We start from the raw sequence: 20,558 nt of genomic DNA, 5'->3' as shown, positions 1-20,558 counted from the left end.
AGTAGGGGATGCCTTGAATCACTATTGCTGAAGAGTTTCCCCTCAGCTGTTTGTAAGAATGACAAATGAAAATTGGATAAAAAACACAAAAAACTGACAAATGAGTATAACACACAAAAGGCTAATTTACTGAAAGAGACATGGCTAATCAATACTTTGAGAAGGCATGTCATTAGTGTAAGAGGATAGTAAAAAAATGTTATAGCAATAATGACTTTATAAGGAATGCTTGCATGGCTTTTTCATAATCAAAAGATGGAATAAAGAATAAAATTTGAGGCTGATTTAAGGGTGTTTATTAGGTACACAAGGCAACTTGATCACAAGTAAAGTACTACCTAAGAAAATACCCCCCCCCCATTATGGGTGGAATGAAGGAGTTGGGTGCAAAACTAGATACTCCATTTTCTTATATTCTTGATTGGCATTAATAAAATTGTATTCCTCTGAATCTTTTTAAGAAGACTGTTAAAACATGAGGGTCTACATGACCACCATTTCCCTAAACAAATCAAATCAAAATTTTGAGTTAGCCTATTTGTTCAACGTAATTCCAATGTCCTTTCTCCCAAAAAGTCGACAACCCCCCAATGTCCTTTTTTTATTCAGAGTGATATGAGGGTTGATACCCCCCCCCCAAAAAAAAAAACATATAAAATAAGGTGGGTCCCCTCCCCCCAAACAAAACACACAAAATAATGTGGATACCCTCATAAACATTATGATCACAAGGCATACCCACTGACATTTATTAAGAATAGAAAAGAAAAGCCAAATAAATATGAATTATCAAAGATTATATAAATACAGAAGTGTTCCTTTCTCTTCTTACAGACTACAATTACTAGGTTTAAATCCAAAAGCCTGAATTGGGACTAACTGGTTAAGATATTTACCTTAGTTTTATTAAAAAATAAAATACAGTTTACTTACAACCTAGCAAATCTTTGTGGCTCAAATGAAAATAACATGTTGAAATGGAAGTAGACTTTAATCATGTACTGTTTTACTCATCCTTCGTCAAAAATAATTATATTTTCTGTTGACTAGACTCAAATCTTAAAGTATTGATAGGCCTATCTCAAATTAATATTATTTCCATTGTTTTTAACCTATGTGAAAGAACTTCCCAAATAACCTGTTTAAGCCATTACTACATCTGAAATGAATAAATTGCATCAAATTCACCAAGACTGAACAGAGCTTATAGAACAGCAATTATCAACAATCATAATGGATGCTTTTAACAGTAATTTGGGAATTAGGAGAATGAGAGGAGAATACTACTCACACTTCTCTGTATTATGGCAAACTTTTTTTTTAATGACAAATCAAGTTCTTACCTGGTTTTTCGATCAAATAAGGTGCCACAAAACTAGGAGCTTCAACAATACAAGCTGTGTCATCCATAGTCAGCAGCGATTGCACAAATGGAGTAGGCTGATGTGGCCTTGGAGGTGTTGGCACATCAGCCACTGGAGCCATTGATGGACTAGTAATTGTTACACCACTCCCCATAAGCATGGGAATTTGACTCATAGGAGGTTTGCTATTGGTCACAGGAGTGGCAGTGATAGATAAACCTGGGCTGGAGCTATTCAGGCTATGAGAAATGCTCAACCCAGGGCTTTGATTGATACTTAGTCCAGGAGGTAATGATTTATAGAGTGCACTTAGAGCAGGTGGAAGGTTATGGGTTGACCTAGGAGGTAAACCTTTCCCATGTAAAATTGAATTAGTATCAACCAGAACTATAGTTGTCTTATCATTTTGTTTTACTCCAGGTGTTGTGGGCCCTTTTGGCGAGCCAACTTTAGGTACAGTCTTGGTGATTGTTACACTTGGCATTTGTTTCAAGGCTGGTGTTGGCCTGTTTGAAGCTTTGATTGTGATTTGACCCTTCCGGACTGGCTCTATAGAAAGAGGATCAAGCCCACTAGTTGCAGACACTGCAGGGGTGATGGTGACAGAGGGCAAATCTGGTGGAGCTTCACCCTCTGACTCTTCACTCTCTGATTCTTCTGGAGTATCAGGCTCCACCTGCAAGGATTAATAGGAATAATGAACCATTCACAAAAAAAACAGTATCAACTAGCATACACAAGTGCAACCTCTGAAAAAAAGGGGGGTAAAGAACCTGTCATTTATTGAGTGTCTTATGCACAAAATTGGAAGGGATCCTCTGTTCAAAGGCATACTAGTTTATGATAGAAGTTTCTAAGGAAAAAATGCCCATTAGCAGATTCAAAACAATGAGCTTTTTTAGTACAGTAATTCACGCATAAAGTTTAAGGTTGCTTTGATGCAAGTCTCTTGTTGGTCAATCAAACAATATAAGCAACGATTATAATAATAACATGAAAAACTAATAGTAATATAAATAACAATAATAAAAATTAGAGATAAGTATTGGAGTATATTACTCTATATAGGCCTAGTCAAAAAAAAAAAATACATAGCCTATGCATATGGAGTGATAAACGGTTGAACTTCAAAAGAATCAGAAATGATGATACTACTGTGTTGTTTACTTTTTGTTTAGGAAGAAGTAAGAACTGATTAATAAAGACTGCAAAATCATAACCAAAATATATCTAAGGAAGAGACCTAAGAATAAAATAAGTTTACCACTGAAGATTTGGACATTTTATTTGGTAAGTCTTGTCAGCAGAGTAAAATCTATAAAATTCATCCGCCATTTATAAAATATGATTCATTATGTACAGGAGAGAAATTTTCTCTTGCAGAATTTTGAGGGAGTTACCCTGTCTCAAATTTATTTCAACAGTTCAGACAAGATAAAACAGTGCTAGATTACAAGAAGTAAATAAACACAGGCTCTACTCAACTCAGATTAGGGAAGAAAAATTTGATTTGAAGAGCAGAGTATATGGGTGAGTAGTTTTTATCCAAATATAATAAGTTCACATGGAGAAAATGGTAGCCTCAAAATGTTTTCTTGCTTGTGTTGTTCATCCCTAACCCCTAAAAAATCCAACAAGTGACCAACATTACAGATTACAATGGCTGCAGTACACTATCTTATGGCTCTGCATCAGCATTAATACAGCTTCTGGCCCACGGGCAAGACACGTAGTTGCTGTTTCAAAGAAAATCAATAGGTTTTCTAAAGAAGCTTAAGTTGTTTGGAATATGCAGTTGAATAAACAATACATTCAAGATTTGGTTATTCAATTGTTCTGTGAATATTTCTTTGACATGACATCTTGGGTACATCCTCCCCCCCCCCTGGGACATGAAGTGTTCCATTGCCCTGCTTTGGGATGGGTGTCCTCGAGGTATTATATCCACCTGAAAACTCTTTTTTATAGTACAATACCAATGAGATGGCGGACAACCTAGAAAACCCATCTGATCACAATTAATGACAGTGCAGCCTGTGTAGCTGACTTAAAGAAGTAAGTTCCTATATACCCTCCCCTAACCCTTCAAGTATATCTGGAGATTGAGAAATGATCTGATGCTTGAAAGGTCAGCTGTGATGCAGTAAAAACAAAAGCTGTTCATCTCCCAGCTTATGGCCCTCTAGGCTACTAAATTTCTTGTGAACTAACATTGATAAACTTTCTAAGCTGATCTTTCTTGCAGCATCCATCTAAACTGGGTCAAAAACTCTTCCAAGGAAAACTGAGAGTAATTCTTTGCTCTAAAGCCTTCTTCCACTGGAATCATCTTCCCAAGGATTTTGCGTATTTTCTTTGAGTTTTGCACAAGGTAGGAGCTCTTTGTCTAATAGTGATTCTTACCAGTGGAAGAATGAGGATCCCAGGTTTAGTTCTAAGAATATGAGGTTGATTATATTTTGTTGTATTAGTCACTCTATGTGTTTATTACTTGTATTTATGCACTATAAGTAAAAGCCTTCAGCACTGTGGCAATAAAAAGGAAATGAATAAGTAAAATATTTCTCTTAGAAGTCATCTCAAATTTCAAAAAAGCAAACTTTTAGGATTGTTTATGCAAGGACTCGAAGCAATGGAAAATTTGTCCTGAATTTTCTCAATTATAGAATCAATTATAGAATTATCTAATTGCATTAGAAGCAACATGAAAACTGTTATCCCATATTATTTATTGTTCAATGGTCGAAATTTATAAAAAACGTTTTGTATCATATGATATGATCATAAGATGTTCTGCATTTTAGAATTCAGTAAACAAATCTGCATTAGAAGCAATATGAAAACTGTTAAAAACAATATTATTTATCATTCAACCATAAAAATTCCAAAAAAAAGATGCACTGCATCATATTATCATAAGACATACTAAATTTTCGAATCCAACAAATAGAGCTGCATTAAAAGCAACACAAAAACCATTGCATGATATTATTTATTGTTCAACCATCCAAACTAGCAAAAAAAAGACGGTTCCTTATCTTTCTTGCCAGTGGCAATCTTGAGTGCATGTCGATCTGTTTTAAATTATGGTTATATCATATTTATTGATTAATTGACTTAGCAGAGTTTACTTTCAGAGCATCCAAGTCAAGAATCAACCAAGAGCTTTGACACTGGAATCTAAAAAAAGCAAGTGTTTATATTTACCTTCTGAGCCACTCACATTCAAGTGTATATTCTCTGCTTTTTGGTTCTGTTCTTACTATGTTTATATGCTGTATACCACAAAATTTTAGAAGTTACATTCTGTATTTTGAAACTATGGCAGCATCTTGGAAATAAAAGACATGGAATTTTTTTTTTTTTTTAAATTCATCTAGTTATATATCGATCCACTAGTACTTGTTTGTTATCCCGACCACACTCAAGTAGAGAAATTGGGTTAATCATACTGAAACATACAAAAATATGGTAAAAATATAATACTTTAGTAACAAAATTATGGAAACTACAACAAAGAATTATGGAAAGCAGGTCACCCAGAATGCATTACATTAAATACCTAACCTAAACAACTCTATATATCTATCTCGCTGAGACTAAGCTAATTATCTCCAAATGCAGACAGAGAAACTGGTTTTACTCAGAATTAGAATTTGAGTGTGGTCCAGATAACAGGAAAGTACCAGTCCACTCTACCATCATTTGTTTATCTTTTTCAATTCAATACATACCAATTTTACTTGAGCATTCCTTTGCCGAAGAGAAGCTCTTCTTTCTGTAACTTCTTCTGCCTTAACTTTGGCTGAATTGCCATCATCCTCTTCCATCTTCTTTTTCTTTGCTTTCTTTTTTTCTGTGTGCTGAGCAATAGCTTGTTTTATTTCTTGAGTGCCATCTAATTCAATCACAACTGGCTTTGATATACGTTCACCATTTAAAGTTGTCTCGGGTGTACCTCCCTCATCATCATCACTTATTTTTCGTTTCCTACCCTCAGGGTTAGCTAATGGGTCTTCAGGCTCTTCAACAATGATATCATCAGGGTCTGAATCATGGGCACCATTTACACCATTCACAGGCAGAGTTTCATTATTTAACACAGGTGGTGCTGGTGTAGTGGAAGATGATTCATTATGCTCCCCAATTCCATTTTTTTGTATACTTTCACCTGGGTCTTCTTCTTGACGTGGTTCAACATTATCTTTGATCACCTCGTGTCGAGATTGGACAGCTTCAGCTGTAGGCTTATGATTTTCTTCTTCACTCATTTTCTAGAAGTAAAAGAACAAAATTAAATTTGGCTCATCGGGTGGGGATCAGTGGAGAGACATAGCAAGAATAAACAAACTGTGGTAGAAAGACTTAACAGGCAAAAATTAGAGCACAAGGAAATATTTTTCATGTATTATAAATCTAATATTCTTTCTATTTTGGTGAAAGACTTAAAATCTCACCATGTTGGAACAAATTAATTTACGAAATTAATCATCATCAATTCTTAGAGCATCCAAGAAACAATCGGGATAGTTTTCTCATTATTCTTAATATTTGGTGGAATGTCAGTTTTCAAAACCAAGTCTGCACTTTTCATCTTTCGAAATAATTTCTTCTCAGACGGAATTTGACAGTACAGCCATATCACAAGTAAAAAAGAAAAGGAAAAAGAAAGCGAGATATCTTGAAGACATCTCGGAAAAATTATAGATGGGGGTGAAAAGGATTTGGACTAGGATTTCATACATTTGTTTTCAGAAGAAGCTTATAAGTACTAAAAAGAAATAATGAGCGAGTGTGATAATTACCTCAATAAAACTTAGCTATGTCACAAGCCCAAAATATGATCAAGACCTAGAATTTTAAAAACAAGTGCAATGATATTTATGCTATTGAGTAAACTCTGACAGCGTTTCGTATTTTAGAGTTGGACAGGCTAAGTAACCTATTGAGACAGAACATTTTAAGTAACCCAGATTTCGCTGTAGCAACCAACTGCAGGGTCCAGAAATTGATTACGATAACGAGATTATGCAAAAGTATTTCCCTAACAATCCAAACAAGAAGAAGAAAAGTTAAAAGACCCAGAACTTGATTCCAGCAGTAAGATTATGTTCAAGGATTTTCATAATAATCAAACCAACAACAAGAAGAGTAAAAAGGAGCGGGAAATATAATTCCGGCAAGGGGTTTATACCAAAGTTTCTCCACAACAATCCAGAAAAGAAGAATTATGGTTGAAATGGAAGGAAAATTATTAAACAGATTATTTGAACATAATGTGAGTAATTCATACCAGTTTAACAATCAGTCATTTAATTATATATTTCTCATCAAGCCGTGTTTACCAGTTATTGCACTTGCTATATTGTTTTTTCTATTGCTGTAACTCCAAATTTGCTATTTAAATTCCAAATATTACACCAACATAAATTCCAAGCAGTAGTAATTTAAAAAGGTTTTATGTTACACACCGCAATTAAGAACAAAAAACGTTATAGGGTTTCTAGACTATCTTTAAACGCTCAGTTAAGGTCTTTTGAGGATCTATACAGTGAAAAATTATAAACGATGATATTCCCCAATACTTAAGTGAAATGTTTGGTCAATTATCCCTAAGAAATTCTCACAAGAGCATTTTCTGTGTGGTTGCTAGCAGCTCATTAACATGCAATAATGTTGTGTCCTACGTACTACATTTACTCATTCACACGGACCAGAATTGTTAGTAAATTATTAGGCATAATATCATATTCATTACTTGGAATTATAATTTATATTTGTTAATTAGGTTGTTTATACATATCGACTTCCTTGATACCAAATAGGTTGAAATCATGCATATTTTTTTTCTGTTGTTAAGTTACATTATTATACCAGTGAATATAGCCACTTAAAATGGCAATACCAACAGAGGAAAATTTTGCCCAAAACCTTAATAATGTTGCTACTTTTAAATTTCAAGAGATGTATATATAAACTTGGCTTCAGATAGTATGTTACGGGGATAAGACCCGAAATCCCTTTAGTGAGCTTGTAACAGTTTTTCACAGAAGAAAATGCACTGTTTGTCCTTACGGAAAAAAAATGATTTGTCTTATTAAATACAACCCTCCCTCCCCATAGAACGAAAAAAATAAAAATAAAACAGAACTGAGGGTACTAATCTTCTGGGAAAATATTACATTTTTCTAAAAATAAAATACTACAATTCCAAAATCTCAGACCCAGCCTCCAAAAAAACCTATGACACTTTGTTAAACTAGCCACTGTTTTTAGAGGGGAAAGAGGTTCAAAGCATATTTCCAAAATGTGCAGATGAGAAGTTTCCTCCGTAAAATAGGTACTTACGCATGATATCGACCACACCCAAGAAGTGAAGTTAATGTACTTACGTACTTGCAAACTGCAGTAACAAATGGTATTTTACTGTTAGCAAACCATGTATCAACACGTAAACCGACTTTCTTCAAACAAGGCCTAGTTGTACACTTCCAAAAAGGATTCTTCTCGAAAGAGTATAGAGTCATGTTGTGTCCATTGAGGCACTGTTTTGTTTTAGGCAGCACCCCCTTATCCTGGAAAAATCTAATTGCCTCTTCTTCAGTCCTTGGCAAATCCCAAGTCTTCATTTGAATATCCATGACTGCAGCATTATACTATCAGACACTTTCCACTATCACTATACATCGCAAAATAAATAAGTTTCGTGGTTATATTCCAAATAACGCTGTCCAAAACCTATTTATTAGACTGGGTGTGGTCGATATAATACGTAAGTACCCAATATTCTTTCACATATCCTATTTTTTCAGATCCTTGTACATCTTAATAAGTTTTTTTTTTGGGAAAATTACCCTAGAAAAGAGAAGGATACATCGAAATATAGGATCGCCAGGTTCATTAATTCCCCCGCCCCAAAAACATTCCTAGAACAATGTAATATATTTGGAGCCTAAAACGAAATTACTCCGAATTTAGACGCCCTCCCCAAAAAATATCTGTTTCCAAACCACTCCTTCTACTCTTAGAGGAATCCCCATTCCCATGAGAAATTTGATGAAGAAAGAATATCAAAGATAGAGATTTGCCTCTATTTTACGCAAAATTTATGTAAACAGTAAATGCAAATGTAGCTATTCATACCGATGCATTCACATTTCATGCACTAATATATACAATATTGGATCATACGGGGAATCACACTTACAGTCTTCCAAGTGCCCTACCCCTGAAAATATGGGTATAAAAATCGATGAAAACACAAAAAAAAAATCCACTGAAAAAGCACGGGTACTTACGCGTTGTAGCGAGAACACTTTTTTCTTGATCTATAATGAAACCGGTTTTCTGTGTCCACTTGGAGATACCACTTAGTCTGAGTGACATAAACGGTATCCATGCGGATATATTTTAATTAAATATTTAATATATAGAGGTGGTTAGGTATTTAATAGATTTTGGGCGGCCTGCTTTCCATGGTTCTCTGTTGTAGTTTCCCTAATTTCATTACTCAAGTATTACATTTTCATCATATTTGGTATATTTTATCGTGATTAACCTAGCCTCACTTCTTTAATGTAGTCGCTATAACACCCAAATACCAAACGCCATATCACAAAATCTGATTTAACGTCAAGCGTTGCCCCCCCCCTCTCCCTCTAATAACCTTGACTACGTCTATGAATAAGTGAATGCGTTGCACCATATATGTGTAAATATGTGAATCCAGCCTTTTGATTGCCGTAACAACAACTACGAGAAAAAGGCGGGAGCATTGCTTTGCGGGCCAACGAAAAAAAGCCCGCGGGTTATTGCCAGCTATCTGAAAATGAGCCTGCAAGATACTTCAAAGATAAAAATACATTTACTTAAAAAGATTATTTATTAAAATAAGGAGGAATTAAAGCATTAGGCAGAGCTCTTTCGACACAATACATTTAGTAGAATAAGCATTGCTAAAACAGTCGAAAAGGATCGTTTATTTCTCTTGGTTTAGACTCCTAAAAGATGCATTGGCGAGGGAAAACAAAATGGCGTCAATTATAGCGCATGTCAGAATCAGGCTTCGCAATACAGAAACAACATCACTATTAATCGTTATCACCATAATGAAAAATAATTGTAGCAGCAATAGCAAAGAAATTATCGTAACAGTAGCAGAAACATTTAAAATTTGAAAACAAGCTTAATTTGCTACGCAAACATTATTTAATTAGTTACCAACAAATCATAAGAAATGAAGACACAATCATCAAAAGAAGCAGTTTATGTCCAATGTTTCTGCTTTTATTACCTTTACCAAAGAACGACAAATAAAATTGTGATCATGCTAGTAAAATTAAGCGGTTCTCTAAATCAAAACTAAAAAGTAGGCGAGGGGTCACACTATCAGAGGTCATGTAAACCCCGTGCTGCGTGCCAATTGTGGCAGAACTGTGCCAAGCGTTCTAAGAATGTTGCCCGGCTTTTTGAAACTTTACGACACACATGACAATCAAAGATGTACACCAGGTGGCGGAAAGCCAGCCCCCCCCCCTCGAAAGTAGGCGACCCTAAGTATTAGCTCAAAAAAGACGAAGACTAACGAACACAAAGTTCAAATCAATCCCTATGATTTAATCGCAAGTTTATCTAGCTTTCTAAATTAACATTGTCTTGTATTGGTCGATGTTATTTACATATATATTTACTTGTTTTTACCATAAACCTTAGTGAAAGTGCTCATTTTCTTCATAGACTAGCACTAATCTTCTGAATGACTAGTACCTAAGGAGGGGGGGGGGCAAATATTCAGACAAATACATCACATCCCTAACAAAAAAAGAGTGGAACTTTTCCTCCCCCTTCCAATAGTGAATTTTTTACAGGCTAGTCGATCTTCTGAAACAATTTCTGCAGGCACCACCTGCGTTTGACAACTACGATAACAAAGAAAATCTTGTTCACAGCAAGTAGAGTTCTCTCGACCAATGTCAGGGGGGAAATCCCCTATATAATAGCTTGCACTAGATGTACTACTTTTACGGGGGACAACTAAGGTATTTTGTGATTTTAACACTAGGTATGAATATTAGTGCAAACAGACGGACATCTTAGCAGAGGCTTGAGAAGAAATCCCTGTGGTAGGTACTTACGTGTTATAGCGACCCAACCTTGTTCTTGATCTGTACTGAAATTAGTTTTCTGTGTCCACTCAGAGACAATCAGCTTAGCCTGAGCGAGATAAACTACTTTGCAGGAACATTTTAATTGAAGGTTTAATATATACAGCTAGTTAGGTAAGGCATTTAAAATAATTTGTTCCGAGCGGCCTGCTTTCCATAATTCTCTTTAGTATTTTTCCATTTTTCTTTTGTTACAAAAGTTTTAGATTTGCATCATATTTCGGTACATTTCATTAGGATTAACTGGACTTTACTTCTTTGGTGAGGTCGCTATAACATGTACGTACACCTGTGGTATTCGTGAATTATTTTAATTTATGAATAAACAAAAAAGTAGATAGAATAATTCAATAGCAAATAAAGGAGACAACAAGTTGAAGGAAAATTACCAACCATCTTTCCTAGCCTTATATAAAATGAATACCTAAATATTGGAAGAGCTTTGAAGAAACAAGAACACAGATAATAAGGAGTATAAAGAAAAGTGCACACTAATCTGTTAGGAATCTTACAACACAATGCCTGGAATAGCTGATATATTAGAACAAATGAGGCAACTAAAGCAGATCATGCACTTCCACCCCGGTCAAGGTGAAATTGTACAATGGAATAACAATTAAAGCCCATTAGTACCTCCTCTTTACTTCAAGGAAATGTATAAAGGGGTGTTATTAACTGATTCAAAAAAAAAACTGGACAATAACAGACCTGTTATGCAAGCTAAAAAAAATTAGGCATTTTTTTCTGTCTTACTTTATCAGTATTTGAACACTGATCAATGAAACTTAGCCCCCCCCCCCAACAAGAAACTTCTTTTCTGGAATTTTTAGAAAAAGCTTTTATTTGCATCAGGATTACCCCATCCCCACCTCTGAAAAATCAAAACTTTAATCTATGAGCCCAAATTATAATTTATAAATTGTTCAATTTATCAGAAGTTATTGTTTGGTGCACACTACAATAATTTTGATAGGCTGTGTGCCACATCATCTTCCAGCTTGTCAGCTTCATTTTTGAAAATATTTAATATGAAATTTTTGAACAAATAATAAAAATAATATCATGAATAAGTATTTTAGCATAGGTCCATTCGAAATTATTGCTTATAAAACCATCTTTAAGCCTAAAAATCAATGGCTAATGTGAGATTGAGCACCATTTTCTTTATACTGAATAAGACAGTATATAACATTTTTTAACTAAGGTTTGTCTTTATTCTTCTGGTGATCTTTTTTTTTTTTTTTTTTTTTTTTTTTTTTTTTTTTTTTTAATGTCTTAATTACTGCTAGTATGACAAACTATTTGTTCTTATACAATTTGTAAGTAAGAAGAAAAAACAGAAGTGATTTTATGTGTTAATCATGATTTTAACTGTTAAGCCGACTAAAATAATTATATAACACTGAAAATAAAAATGTGTGGTAGCAGTAGAGTTACTGTTCTCTTCTGAGCAAATAAAATAAAGAAGATTCTTGCTTAATTATATTCAGTACATGTGAATTTACTGGGGTTTTTATTTCTGAAGTACTTCTAGTTTAAAGCCATCTCAGTCCCTCCACCTTAATGCTTGGGTTGACCTTTAGGCTATACAAAGTTTGTTGATTTATAGTTGTTTTTTAATTGGCTTTATGGATCAACTGCTTATTGAAATTATAGTAAAAAATAGCATGCAAAGCAAGAAATCAAGAAAACTCGAACGTTTAGCAAGGGGCTATCTCAATGCATTGGGTGGGGGGCTGGAATGCGATTAGTCTGTAAGTGTTTGTAAATAAGTTTTCTGAATATATAGCTACCATGTAATTAATAACAACCAAGTAATTACCAAATAAATAGCTACCAATTAACACTGAACTCTCCCAAAATCCAAAACTCAAGGCTAGGACATCAATCCTTAGGCAGATGGAGTAGGAAAAGCTTCATTTAAAAAATGACTTAGATTATATTTCTTCTTTATCAATCTTAGTAGAGATAATGGGAGTTAATTATAATAATTGCTAATATTAATGAAAGCAATGATTGTTTTTGAATACTACCCTCTCTATTGTTGAATCAAACTGAAATGAAAACAATAGAAATAGGAACTGAAAAATGTTGCATACTTTACAGGCTATTAAGACTTCAAATATTGTCTAAGTTTAAAAATAACAGCCTAGCCAAAGTGACTAAGCCTTCTAGAACAACTCTACAGTCCAAATCTAGGCCTGGGAAGGTTTTTTTCAATCTCATCTTCTCTGCTCATAAGACTTGAAAGATTCTTTAAAGGTAGGACTTTGTGTAACATTAAAACACAAATTTTACTTGTGCATTTTATTTAGGAGCAACACATCACGATTTTCCTGTAGTTGAAGGGAGGGGGCAAGAAGCAAGGATTTTGTAATCCTTTTCACCAATTCATATAGATGTGAGCAAAAAGTGTCCCTACTGGATAGGGTAGTTGCCCTGGGATGCATCACTGTCATTTGGACTGATGGCCCTGTTACCTTGGCCATGTCCAGAAAGTTAAGAAGTATTGAGCTAAGCCCCTCTCAATTCTTCAGTTTTTTAGCTGGATTTCAGGCTAAATTCATTTAAAGAAAGCAGGTAAAGAGCAGAGGGCTGAGGTTTAGACACCATCACAGACCTCAAGTCAATCTGTATACAAACCCTCATTGAATTTTTAAAAAACATAGTTTTGTATCTTAAGTAAAAAAGTCAAATGAACCCTTAGCCCCCCCCCTCATTTTCATGAATTAAAACCACCTCCCCTTAGCATTTGATAGACTTGTATAAATGCAAGTATAGTTACATTCACATAAAGGAGGAAGTTGTCCCTGTTTGTTTCTTGCACTTTAGGTCTTGGGAAGCTAATTCCCAGATTTGAATTGGATTCTAAGCTAATTTTTTGTTAAAGTAGAGAGGGGGTAAGGATTGAGGAGGAGAGATCAAGCCCAACTCATGAGCAGCAAAATTCATTCTTGGAAGTTTTGTTCATGGCATACTGCAATTTTTTAAGCTTGAGATGACCTTAATTTTGTGTATAATCTACTGTGATTTGATGGTGGTAAGATATGCAAAAAAAAACAGCTAAGGTCAAAATAAAGCAAATAAATTAAATATGATAGAAGTTGTGATGTAGGATATATGGTAGTCTAGCTTATCTTTGTTTTTGATTAGAACAATGAGAAAAGCAGTATTTCCCTAACAGAAATGTGACTAAAGTTCTGAAGAATGAATAGGTAGCCAAAATTATATTTTGTTTTCACAAATATAATCAAAATGTGTTTGCAAAAAAAAATATTTATGAAAATAAAATTTCAAGTTCTCTATTGGAGAGACACTAGGATAGTCAAAAACAAAATTTTTAAGACACTACAGAGCAGGAACTGGTCAACACTAGGGTACTGCAGAACAAAACACTAGACTATATAGCAACAAAAGAATAGCACCATTTTAATCTCTATTCAACACTGTTACCAAATATAGGCTAATAGTTACCACTGTGACAGTTGCATCCTAGCCCCCCTCCCACCAGAAGCACTGGATGTAGCCCCATGCTATACAAAATTTTGACAAATGTGCTGGTTGTATTATTATTATTTTTAATTGGCTTATTATTAACAGTGGGCTCCTAATCCAAAATATGGCAATTAAAAAAAAATCACAGTTTTTTGGCCTATAAACTAAAACCTAGTCTGGCCTCATTAGGAAGGGGGAAGCAGGGCTAAAATTGTCATAGTAGCAATTATTATTTTGGAGCTGTGTTGAATAAGAAATCCAATAGGCTAGCATTAGTTTGACCTTGCTATTAAAGCCTAGGCACAATGTACAATTAAAAGGAACCTTGAACAAGTGTTACTCAGAAACCATATACTTCTTGGGAGGGAGGACAAGAGCCCCTTCTGAGTTTTGCACATGAGAGGCTTTAGCCCATGTATCATATGACAATGCAAACTTTTTATACCTTTTTATTTCAGCATGGAATAAGGCAATATACCCTAACTGCTGAAAAATAGGCCTAGTTTTAACTTTAAATAGAGATAGTGTGGTCTTTTCAACTGAGACCAGCAAAATTTCTTGGTTGACACCCCCCCCCTAATATCTTACCATAAGACTTATCTAGGCTCATTTTCTTTGTCAGTATATGTAAGGCTAGAAGGATGATGGAGGAAGGTAGACTTAGACTAAACTTAAATTCAACATGTGAACAACCGTGGAGCATTATTATTCTGAGCATTTACTTAAAAAACATAGCCTAGCACAGCTTATCCAATTGGTAATCTATACCATTAACAATAGCTTAGCCTACTAGATTAAAATTAGGCCTATTATACTTTTATAAGAAAATATTCAAAAGTCCGGCATATGACTCACATTACTGCCACATAATCATCTTTTCTTTAAAACAAGAGAAAAAAGGAAAAAGACTCAATTTCTCACCTTTAATAGTAAATTTTCCTACAACTTACAACCTCCCTCCAAACACTGAAAAATGGCGACTAAATTGATCACGTGACTTGCTATTTCGTGACGTCACGAGTTAGCCTAGAACTTAAACATCCAATGAGATGTATGTTCTCAATGCTGTCGACGGCTCCTACACTGACAAGTAACGTAAGCTCAGCTGTCGCATGAGCCTTCCATTTCCTTCCTTTCTCCTTTATCTTGGTCACCCCTGCTGTAACTCTGTTCTCGCCACTTCTTTTTCTGCTGTACTTTTGATTATAATGTTTCGGGTCTGATTAGCATATTTGATAAAAATTTGGTGGGATGCTTTTTAATTGATGAAATATCGACCTCATTAGAACTGCTAATATTATTCACGTGTGTTCAAATTACAAGGTGAGATGTTCGTGGATTTCTTTATTTGTAATGCAACAGAACATTTTGATTTTTTTTGCGCAATTACCAACATCGTATTGACAAATCGTCTTCACTGAGAACATTCATAAGGCGAAGGTTACTTTGAAGCCCTTTGCCCTTGCCTGTTGCCTTCACCAGGCGGCCCGTTGCCCTACCCTGCCTCTAAGAAAATGCAGAAATCTTTGGGAAAGGTTGTTTGAATACAAAATAAAGTACTAGATTTACTTTTTCCAGTGGGAGCTGGACTCCTTATTTGACTCATGCATACCCTGCTAGAATAGGATTAATACTGATAGACTCGGTGGAGTCCTTACAAGTTTTTCAAGTAAGTACTCAATAACACATGCAACGTTCTGGAGGGAGGCTCTTCCCCTTTAGCCCCCTGAAGAAAAGATTAATGTCACCCCCTCTTCCTCCAAAGGGCTTTGCGATATGACGTCTCTGATTCCTTAAAGAAAAAAAGTGTATCGGATTAATCAGAAATCTGATTTTTTTTTTTCGGTTTGAACTTAACTCGAAAAGTCAACGACTAATTGTAATACGTATCATGTATGTTTAACGGTTTTAAATTAAGAAATTGACCTGATGATTTAAAAGAATAATCAGAACATAAACTTTCACCATTTTTTTTTCTAAATAAATGATTAGTTCAGTGGGTTCTCGCTATAAAAACTTAGATATTAGAAAAAAATAGCAACCCAAAAGAAACGGATGACGAAACACCGTACAAGCAAGAAAATGACCGCAAAATAGAAAGATAGACAATAAAACGATTTAAAAAATAAAACACATTAATTTATGAAACAGAAAAATTATAATTTTTAAGTTATAGAGGCATTTTAGCCCCATTTCGGTGTTCACCGAACAGTTATCTCATATTGGCAGGATTTCTATAAAAGGTATAATTTAACAAGTTTGTCCTATTCGGAGTTTTATATAATTGTACACTTTCTGTATATTTTTACCTTCTATGGAATAGGAGTCCCTTATGACTATTTAAGCTCCCCCTCCTTTTAAGGGTGACCCAGGTTGTAATTAAAATTCAATTGAAGTAGGGTTGGTTCTTTTTTATATCAACAGAAATCTTGTTTCTTTATAATACCATACTCATTAGTCAATATATTTTTCGCTAAAAATTTATTTCGCAATATGCTGAAAAAATGATGACACCAGTTTAACGTAAGTTCATTCAGTGGCGTTTTGGGACACGAAACTGCTCACGCATAGAGAATGGTGCAGCAGTGATTTGATAACAGTGGTAGTTGAAACGTTAACTGCTTAAATGGAAACACTGATTTGAATAGGAATAGAATATAATGGAAAGCGTAAGATGTCTGTTTTAGCACAAACAAGCAACTGTTTAAGATTAAAAACTATTTATTGCCACACAGGCAACAAATGTGGCAAAAATATTTTATAATATAATATAAATATGATATAAAATATAATCTAATATAAAATATTTTACAATATATTATAAATATGTGGCCATAAAAAATATTTATTGCCTTATTTGTTGCTACACAGGGTTGCCAATTCTCGAAAGTGTAGAAAGGGGTAAGATATTTTTTTTAAGGATAAACATAAGGGTGTTTTTCAAAATAAGGGTTTTTTTTTTAACGACAATATAAAAAAGAGATTTTCAAAACTTGGGGGAGCAAAATCTGATAGACAGATTAATAAATAATTAAAACTAATCGTTATTAGTGACTTTGTGGTTTCAAGAGGCTAATGTACTAAATCATAAAAAAACATGCATTCCGTACGTAAAATTTAGAAATACGGTTTGGGTTCAGAAGTAGAGAATGACGAGAAAAATAGTAACAGGATGACTGTGAGTGTCTTCTAACATCTATGATGACACTAGACCCTGTCGGTAATATGGTCCCGACGTATGTGTCGTGTATTCCCTCCGGTGCTAAATTACTAACTTAGTCTAGTAAGCTCTGGGTATTTGGTCTACATATGAAATCAAACGAAGATTTTAGTTGCGATCTTAATTAAATTGTAATTAGAACTATGATCATTTGATTGCTAATGAATATCTTCGTGAACCTATGCATAACCAGTAAGCTAAATAAAAATTTGAAATTCAAGCCACCCCCTCCCTCTTCCCCAATGCGACCCAGGAAAAAGTATAATTTCAATCTAATCTGGGTTTGCTCATTTACTTTTGTAAACAATCTAAAATTGATATATTTTAGACTGTGTGAATAACTAAACCTGCGGACATTGTGAAAACTACATGGGTCATAGTAACAGTAATAAGATTTTAGGGTGGAAGTAGGAGATACAGCCTCCCTCGCCCCTCTTTTAACTTGATTTGATTTTAGTATTTATTTCGTTTTGTTTCTCTGTTCCCCTGAAAGTTATGTTTTGAGACTTTTCTTTTGTCAGCGGTCATTGATTCCATTGTAGATTGAATCAAGCAAATCACAAGCCCCCCCCCCTCCACCAGGTTCATTCAAAAGAATTTTTAAGCATAAATTGTCTAAGCATCGGCTTAGACCATCTTTGCTTGATCGGCTTAGATAGGGAAAATCATATTCCGCAAATTTATTATGTTTTATATATTTAACTGATCTGCCCCTATATTAGGTCATTAGAAATCAAACTTATTTCTTCCAGTTTTGCCAGAACTTAATTAAGAACATTCTATAAAAATTTCCTTTCTTAATTGACTAATGAATCATGCTCCAATTTTGTCATCACAAGATCACTACGACGTGCATACCGTACTTTATTACCCGTACCTTTTAAAGTAAATCATATTTCTATTTTTTCTCATCTATTTCTTATTAATTTTCTACTATTGATTTTGACGCGCCATGTTGGATTACGTCAGAACTGAAAATACCCATGGCCTAGCGTCGTTTCTTCGGAGATTCCTACACTCATTGCATCCGGACTGCTGCAAAGGATACTGGGAGTCAGCAAAGCTATCCGCCAGTCCGCATTTGCGGGGCGGGCCATGTTTCATAGTAGCGGTTCGGGAACTTATCGCGAAAGTGAAATTCGTTTTTAAAAATAATGTTTTGATTTGGACACGTCGGAAATAAAACTCTCTTCGCCACTGTTTCTGTACTTTTTTTTCTCTTGACGTCACAGTAATGTATGCGTGTAAATCTGGCAAGAAATGTTACGATAATAAATTTGTCATTATATTAAATATTGTTATTTTTGGCTTTGGTATGTCCGTTAAACCGCTTAATTTTGTTGTATTTGACCTTTTTTGCCTAAATAACATTTTGCTAATAGCATTTCGCTAAATAACAGTTCGCTGTCACTGGGATAACACATTAATTAATCCATACAAGTGACGAACATTTATCAAAAATAAGGGATGCATTAGTCGAACTAAACCGAACAAATATCTAGTTCTTACTTTTTGGTAATAAACGGTTTTAATCGACTTTTTGCCCTCACTTCTTTCTGTGTCTCCTGAACATATTACAGAAAAATAATTATTAATTAATTTCAATTTTAGGCCTTCAAAACAAATTTTTAACTATCATTCCATATTAAGTCATAGGCTAATTAACAAAATCATATTTCTGTAAAAAGCACACCTTTACTAAATAACTTGAATTAATTATCAGAATTTACTAGCCGAAAAATAGAAATAGGTATTTTTTTTTCCATTTCAGAAGCCATTTCCTTGATTTCAGAAGACAATCTAACCAAGTCTAAATTTAATTTTAGCTTTTGTGTCAACAGGTTTAATTAACTCTTAGCTTTAAATAGCCATTAGAATATTCCTAAAATTTAGGATTTCGTATAAAAGCTGGAAAAAAAGGGAAACCAAAACACTTTTGTTTAGACATCAATTTTGTCTAAATCTATTTCAGAGTGTATTTAAGAATATTCTTTATAACCAACGGTGGAAGTATATATAATCAGATTGACTTTTTTTCGGATAAATAAGAAAAAAATCGTTAATTGTCCATGAAAGGAAAGAGAAAAATAAAAAATTAAACAGGGCATAACTTATCCTTAAAAAGATTTTCATTAGGATTAGATTAGGTACTTGTATGGTATACGCCCTACCTAATATTATTTTAATTAGTTTCTCTGATGAGGGGATGGGGGTGGGCTTGGGGTGAAGTGTAGCGGTCCTGCATGGCTAATGTGTTAGGTATAATTATTCTGCATATTATTTAGTCAGAATTGTTTTCTAACTTCGCACTGTCAAAATAGTTTACCACCCCTCCCCCTAATGTGCAAATATATAGACCAAGTTATATATTTTCCATCTTTTCTGTCACTTCTATTTTCCTTGGATCACGCTAAGCTGAAAGTAACTAAAGTAAAGTAACTAGAAAGTAACTAAAGTAAACTAAAGTAAAGTAACTAAAGTAAAGTAACTAGAAAGTAAGCTGAAAGTAAGCTGAAAGTAAGCTGAAAGAAAAACAGCAAGCTGAAAGAAAAAACAGGTTCTACAATGTGTCAGTGAATCAAAAACTTGAGCTGTAGGGCGCATATGAATCAGATACTTGCATATCATACAAGTATCTTACATTAATGTACTTACATACTTACGAACTGCAGTAACAAATGGTATTTTAGTGTGAGCAAACCACGTATTTACACGCAACCCGACTTGCTTCTGACATGCCCAACTTGTACACCTCCAACGAGGCTTTTTATCGAAAGAATATAATGTCATGTTGTGTCCATTGAGGCACTGTTTTGTTTTGGGCAACAACCCCTTATCCTGGAAAAATCTAATTGCCTCTTCTTCAGTCTTTGGCAAACCCCAAATTTTCATTTTAACATCCATGGTCAGACACTATTCTAATTCAATAAAGATCGCAAACTAAATGAAAACCGGTTCTACCCAGCTTCTTTATACATAGGCGCTATAACAGATAAGTACTGTAGGTACATTGGTACATCAGTAAATTGAAACAATCCATTAAATGGACTTCATATGAATGTTTTCTAGATTGTCCTATATCTTACTCATGTTCGTGAACAAGCAACAAAAAGCACTGTACTTATCAAAAAACATTTTCTAAAATATTTCTTTTTGCTTAGATTTTAATTCAGCTCCATGAAACACGGTAGCTAAATGCCAAGTGCATTACCCACCGGGAGTGCCACTAAGAAAGGTCACGGGGACTAATCCCCTCTAGATTTTTAAAAATACTTTTTTTATTTTCAAAAGGAATCGAGAGAACTAAAAATACCC

The 20,558-nt window shown here is 34.3% G+C and overlaps 1 protein-coding gene across 3 annotated transcripts in view; it reads right to left on the bottom strand.

Annotated features, from left to right (window-relative positions):
- LOC136033938 (uncharacterized) overlaps positions 1–20,165 on the bottom strand; it is a 34,901-nt gene extending 14,736 nt beyond the window's left edge. Inside the window, exons 1-3 of one of the 3 annotated variants that reach the window (XM_065714956.1) lie at positions 19,899–20,165; positions 5,099–5,638; positions 1,344–2,040 (exon numbers count right to left, since the gene is read on the bottom strand). In XM_065714956.1, coding sequence (XP_065571028.1) covers positions 1,344–2,040; positions 5,099–5,638; positions 19,899–20,147 — 1,486 coding nt within the window. In that variant the 5' untranslated portion in view covers positions 20,148–20,165. Of the gene's footprint in view, positions 1–1,343; positions 2,041–5,098; positions 5,639–7,756; positions 8,021–14,944; positions 15,098–19,898 lie in introns of those variants that run through there. The other 2 variants (XM_065714957.1, XM_065714955.1) reach the window with 2 other exon arrangements.
- Positions 20,166–20,558: the final 393 nt, after the last annotated feature.

The sequence above is a fragment of the Artemia franciscana genome, chromosome 12 (genome assembly GCF_032884065.1).
Source record: "Artemia franciscana chromosome 12, ASM3288406v1, whole genome shotgun sequence".
In the NCBI taxonomy this organism is placed as follows: Eukaryota; Metazoa; Arthropoda; class Branchiopoda; order Anostraca; family Artemiidae; genus Artemia; species Artemia franciscana.
This window is presented reverse-complemented; position numbering and strand designations above follow the sequence as displayed.